At 39.1% G+C, this 6093-nt stretch overlaps 1 protein-coding gene across 1 annotated transcript; it reads left to right on the top strand.

Moving 5' to 3' along the window:
- The first annotated feature begins 914 nt into the window (after nucleotides 1–914).
- On the top strand, nucleotides 915–4950 carry LOC122061572. Its single transcript, XM_042624900.1, has 5 exons — nucleotides 915–1342; nucleotides 1910–2452; nucleotides 2605–3366; nucleotides 3850–4194; nucleotides 4434–4950. Exons 1-5 carry the CDS (start codon nucleotides 1247–1249, stop codon nucleotides 4707–4709), a joined length of 2022 nt encoding a protein of 673 aa, XP_042480834.1. The 5' UTR covers nucleotides 915–1246; the 3' UTR covers nucleotides 4710–4950.
- The last annotated feature ends 1143 nt before the right edge of the window (nucleotides 4951–6093 follow it).

Here is a 6093-nt window from a genome sequence, read left to right as displayed (position 1 = left end):
TGCTTAAAAGCAGGAAATATTTTTCAGACAACATTTGCATTCTTTGTGAAACCTTGTTATCGGAATAGATCCTATATTGTAAGTTACTAAGTTCTCATATATTGACCAATTACAACGCACAATAAATAGAGCTTCAACTCTATTTCGAGTGTTCAACCAATTCTAATGTTATGTTTATTCCCACATAATTTACAGGCACATCCCCATATACCAACAAATCCCAAAACCCTAGGCTCACCCTGGGTTCATCCCCCAAACACATAAGATTTCAGACTAAAAAGAGAATACAAAACAAAGAAATATGAAGTCTGAACAGTCCGGCAAAAAGTCACAGCGGTGGCCTACGACACTTGGGTCTCTATGTTTGAAATCGAAATATGAAGTTTGAACAGAGAAAGGGCATACACACACAGAGAAGGGTATACAGACACTGCATTTTGGTTGAATGTTTGCTTACTTGGGTTCGCCAGCGTGAATCGATCGGAGACTGAGTTTCTTCTTCACTTGGATTTGGTTGCAGAGGGCGATTTGCAAAGGTATTGAACTTCACCTTCTCCAACGATTCTCTCTTTTATGAACAATCTCTATTTTATGGGTATCCAAGTCTAAAAAGGTATAATGGTCCTCTCAACTCAAGACTATCTTTACTAAAAGGGTATTCAAGTCTTTTAATGTTTGAAATTAACAAAATACTCACACCGTTGGTTACAGGGAAGTGGGAACGTAAATCGTTCAAACCCTTAGATCCACACATAATTCCGACAAACTACGGGGAAGAAGATGTAATTATTCCTAGACTTTAATATCCATAGTGGACTTCCCACTCTTCCTCTAACCTTCCTTTTCCATTTTCTGAGATTTTGCTTTCTTCAATATTTCTCGTCCAACCAAACGGAGCTTACAAGAGCAAAACCACCTTAAGAACTAAGAAAAGGAAGAAGTAAAGAGATAAAACAATCCAAAAAAGCAAGTAATCCCTGATTCCCTGTAAAGGAAATATATTTTCCAAATTCCCAAGTTATTAATCACTCCTCAACTTCTGCTTCGGAACAGAATTCAAAGCAATTGTGGATGCGGTTAGTGTTATCAAAGTCGATCGGTTTAGATAATCGAAGCATCGAACGAAACAAAGAGAAATGATCTCAATTTGTCCTTAACATAGAAACCCTTTCGTATCAACCCTTCTCCTCCTCTTTCTCATGCTCCGACGACAACCCCTGCTCCTGATCATTTCTCCGGTGGAAGGATGACGGGTCCTGGCAGAAACCACCGTCGTGGACGTGGTCGATGGGTACACCTTGGTTCCGGTGTAGATGATGGATTTCAGCCTAGTCAAGAACCTGTAAGACTTTCAAACTCCTCTCCTTTCCCCTTTTGAGTTCTTCATACTGGAAAATAGTAGAATACTATCTTGAAGAGGTAGGAAACCGTGTGATTGGTTGTAACTAACAATTGCCATTGATTCTGATTTTTTTTTTTCTGGTCTCTTGGAGTTGTAGATAGTGTTAATTAAGATACTTTTGATTCATCAGCCATTTTTATCAGTATCTGCCAATTCTTTTAATTCTTGCTGCTCACCCTCCACGAATCCGATGTTACAGCCAGATGTTTTACATCAGGTGGAGATGTTTTAGATAGAAATAAAGATTTGTAACACTTGTTATACAAATCATCCCAGTTTTGATTTATTGATTTTTATTTTTATCATGCATTCCCCTACCCATATTTTCTTATTCATAATCGCTGTTACAATCGGTCCCTTTGAGTTTGGCGATTGCTTATCTACTATTAATCAACAATTCGTGTTAATGCTTACTGCCTGGTTCGGTTGAAATCAAAATTGTGGGTTTGTTCAGTTGAAATCATTTTTTTTTCTTACCTGAAACATGTGCTCTCATTTGTTTGACAGGGGTGTGGATCTAATTTTAAAGATGATGGTGTTCAAGATTCCAATTTTAGACTTCCTAACAACCAACTAGATAAGGCTTCTGTCGGTGCTGATAGGTATTGTCATCACAGAAGTTCTCAACACTGGAAACCCTTGCCAAAGAGGGAAGGAAATAGCAGTTCAAAGTGTACTGAGTCAGCAACTATGGTTGCTTCTTCTCACCACCAGGATGCGCATATACTGCCTTCTTGTTTGGCTGGTGAGGAAAGTTCATCAAACAGAGCAGAGGGCAGTAACTCAAGACAGCCAATTAACTCATTGGTGCATTCTGTCGATGACAAGGAGTCGCATACTCATTCTGGTAGCACTATCAGATCTTTCCAAAAAGCTCATCGCAGTCGAAACCAATCAAACTCACCTAATTTAGATTCTACCAACCTGCAAGATAGGATTTGTGTTAGCATTGGTATACCTTCCGCTGCTGGGAAAACCGTTCATGTGATGATAACCTCTGAGAAGGTAGCAGACCACCTCAGCGCAGAACATTTAGAGAAGTTACCCTTGGTACGTTTTGATATCTGCCAAAGCAAAACTGGATCCCTGTTTGCACTAAAATCTTCTTTACTTGCACAAACAGTGTAACATCTCAAATATATTGTGGTTTTGTTCAGTTGAAATCATTTTTATTCCCTGAAATATCCGATCTCCATTGACAGGGATGTAGATCTAATGTTAAAGATGATGGTGTTCAAGATTCCAGTAGTAGAGTTCCTAACAACCAACTAGATAATGCTCCTATTGATGCTGGCAGTGATGGTAGATATTCTCATCACCGGAGTTCTCAACATGAGAAATCCTTGTCAAAGAGGGAAGCAAATAGCAGCTCAAAGTGTACTCAGTCAGCAGCTGTGGTTGATTCATTGTACCAGCGGGATGTGCATAATCTTCCGCCTTGTTCGTTTGTTAAGGAAAGATCACCAAATATCGAAATAGCTCAGAAGGACTATATTTTTTCAAACAGACCAGAAGGCAATAGCTCAAGACAGCCAAATAACTCATTGGTGCATTCTGTCAATGACAATGAGTGCCTTGTTCATTCTGATAGCAGGCACAGTTCTTTCCAAAAAGCTCAGCTCAGTGAACACCAATCAAACTCACCTAATTTAGCTTCTTCCAACCTGCGAGATAGGCTTTGTATTGGCCAGGATGTACCTTCCGCTGCTGGAAAAACTGATCAAATGATGATATCCTCTAAGAAGGCAGCAGACCACATTCAAACAGAACATTTGGAGTGTTTACCATTCGATCCTTTCGATACCTGCCAAAGAAAAACTGGATCCCTGTTTGCACTAAAACCTTCTTTACGTGCACAAAACAGAGAGAAAAGGAGGGAGCTAGAGGACTTTGAGAGAAGTGAAAAACTTATCTTGAGGCAAGGAATGGTGCTTTTAAAGAAATACATCAGTCATACGAATCAGGTACTGCTTCCTTCAATCCTTTTAGGCTTTAGTACTCTCTTCTTTTTCTCACAGTGCAAATATTGGAACTGTATCGGCCTTTCAAAATTCATGGTCATTATATACAGTGAAAGAGGAATCCATAAGAGAACCATTTACTTTTTGGACATACAGTAAGGAAACTAACTATTTGATCTGTTCAAATTCATCTGCAGAAAATATTTCCTATGACATAACTATGGCTATACAAACAACTGCATCCTCTGGATGGTCATAAATATATTGTGTGACATGTTATGATGGAAAATGTGTATTTCTTCTGTTTTGAACCTTCTATTTTTCTATTTATGTTTGGAGATCTAATTCAATGGGGTTGCTGCTGACCATACTTGGCCCTACTGGTACATTAATATTTTTGAGCTTTGTGAATTTGATGCTGTTCATTAATATTTGTGATATCTTGGTGCTGTTTCTTAATGTGTCTCTCATTTTTTTCGATTCTAGATCAAAATTATAAAGGAATGTCGTGAACTTGGCCTTGGCCCTGGAGGGTTCTATCCACGTGGTTACCGAGATGGTGCCAAACTACATTTACAGATGATGTGCCTTGGTAAGGATTGGGACCCAAAATTCAGATCATATGGAGATAGACGGAAAATCGATGGAGCATGTCCACCCTGTATCCCTGTTGAATTCAAGCAGTTGGTTGAAGATGCAATTCAAGATTCAAATGACTTCATAAAGGGAAAATTGAAACTTCGCAATGTGGAGGAGCTGCTTCCTGTGATGTCACCAGACATCTGCATTGTCAATTTCTACACGCACAGTGGGAGACTTGGTCTCCATCAGGTGTGTATTGTACTTTCTGAATGCGTTTAGTTTACAATCTTATGTGGGACTCTTTGTAATGCCATTTCAATGAGAGAAATAACTTAACTTTTAAGCTTTCAAGATGAAAAACTTCAGACCCACACATAGAGCTCTTGTTGTGCTCCACTATTGAAGTACAGTTTATTGATGTCTAAATTGGAAGGAGTTTACATAACTTAACACTTATGTTTTCTGATGCCTTCTTGTGTGTGATGCAGGATAGAGATGAAAGTCAAGAGAGTCTAAATAGTGGGTTACCTGTTGTCTCGTTCTCCATTGGAGACTCAGCAGAGTTTTTATATGGAGAGAACAGGGACACTGAAATGGCAGAGAAAGTTATTCTGGAGTCTGGTGATGTGCTAATATTCGGCGGCAATTCTAGGCTTGTGTATCATGGGGTGAGATGTATTATGCCAAACTCAGCTCCAAGCTTTCTGGTTGAAGAAGCAAATCTTCGTCCTGGACGTATAAATCTTACATTTAGAAAGTCATAGCTACTTCCTCCACCTGATATGTAGATGGATTGAACTGTTTCTTGTTGAAGTTTCAATTTTATAATAGCTTATCAAAAGTGTGTAATTCTGTTTGGATGTAAATGGACATGAGGTAGCTTGTTAAAATGCCATGGTAATCATAGCTTGTCAAAAATTTTCTGTTAACTGAGTTACATGAACCTCAGGGATAGAGTTGACTTAAGTATCATTGAGAAGGAGGATTTGATGTTTTCTGGGAACAGGTTATACAGTTCATGGTGCATCTGGACAAGATATATAACTCTTTAAGTGATAATCTGCATGGTTAGTGGGAACTCTATTTTCAATCTCTTTGTTACTAGAAAAACTAAGCGCCTGAAGTATGGCATGCCATTTCATTTTGGAACAGTAGACAACAAGATTTAATGGTCATGGAAAGATCTAATATCCTACCTATATTATTAGGGCAACTGTTTTCTGTCCAAGAGATGCCCCTGCACCCACAAATAGTGGCACGCAATCCCATGCAGGGGTACAATGGTCATTGCGTGCCCCTGTGTGTGGTTCAAGGGCCTCTCACGGACAGAAAACTTTGGAGTCCAAATTCTCTGAGGTGAAGAACATCCAAAGGGTGGGAGGGCCTGCCATGCGTTGCTGTTTCAGGCTTTCTAGAAGAAGAGAAGTTCAGAAACCCTACAACTCTCTGAATTTACCATTTTAATCATTTTTGTTTTTGTTTTGATCAATCCTAGGGTTTGTCCGGTTAGTTGGTGGCGATGTTTGTTGGAGTCTGCAATAAGCGGTTGCTTTTATGAATAAAAAAAAAAGGAAATTTACAGCACCACCCCCTAGAGAATGCCACAATTATAAGAACATCCCCTCTATTTCTCCAAAATTCAAATTGGCATCGGAATTACAGCGGTGGGGTTGAGGAGGAGAAGCTTCCTTCCCCTCTGTGAACATGGCTTCTGATATGGAAGAAACATTACCATCGAAATCAGCTCTCGACACCGCTGCACTAATCCATGATGGGAGGGTATGCCTTTAACCCACTATCCCTTTCAATCCCCTTACTTCTTAAGTAATCAAAATAGCAGAACGGAATCAAAGCCGCAACGGTTTTATGGGTTAAAGCATGAGTTTTAATGACAAGGGAATCTGAGTCTAATTTGGTGAAACATAGGGGATGTTCTTATAATTGTGGCATTCTTTAGAGGGTGGCACTGTAAATTATTGGTTTTAAATTGAAACTAGGAATATTTTTGTCCGTAAATGAAATCAATATTGAATATATCTTGGCTTTGACCGTTCCCATTTCTATTTTCACAAACCATGCCATGGTTCCAAAAATGTGAATCAAACAATCAGTATCAACTGGATTGGAACAATATTGGCCTTGATCGAT

The sequence above is a fragment of the Macadamia integrifolia genome, chromosome 14 (genome assembly GCF_013358625.1).
Source record: "Macadamia integrifolia cultivar HAES 741 chromosome 14, SCU_Mint_v3, whole genome shotgun sequence".
In the NCBI taxonomy this organism is placed as follows: Eukaryota; Viridiplantae; Streptophyta; class Magnoliopsida; order Proteales; family Proteaceae; genus Macadamia; species Macadamia integrifolia.
Note: the sequence above shows the minus strand (reverse complement) of the source record. Positions and strands in the feature narration are given on the sequence as shown.

Coding starts and splice junctions, on each gene's coding strand:
- LOC122061572 (XM_042624900.1), top strand. CDS start 1,247: ATGACGGGTCCTGGCAGAAACCACCGTCGTGGACGTGGTCGATGGGTA. Junction 2,453..2,604: donor ATTTAGAGAAGTTACCCTTG/GTACGTTTTGAT, acceptor CTCCATTGACAG/GGATGTAGATCTAATGTTAA. Junction 3,367..3,849: donor ACATCAGTCATACGAATCAG/GTACTGCTTCCT, acceptor TTTCGATTCTAG/ATCAAAATTATAAAGGAATG.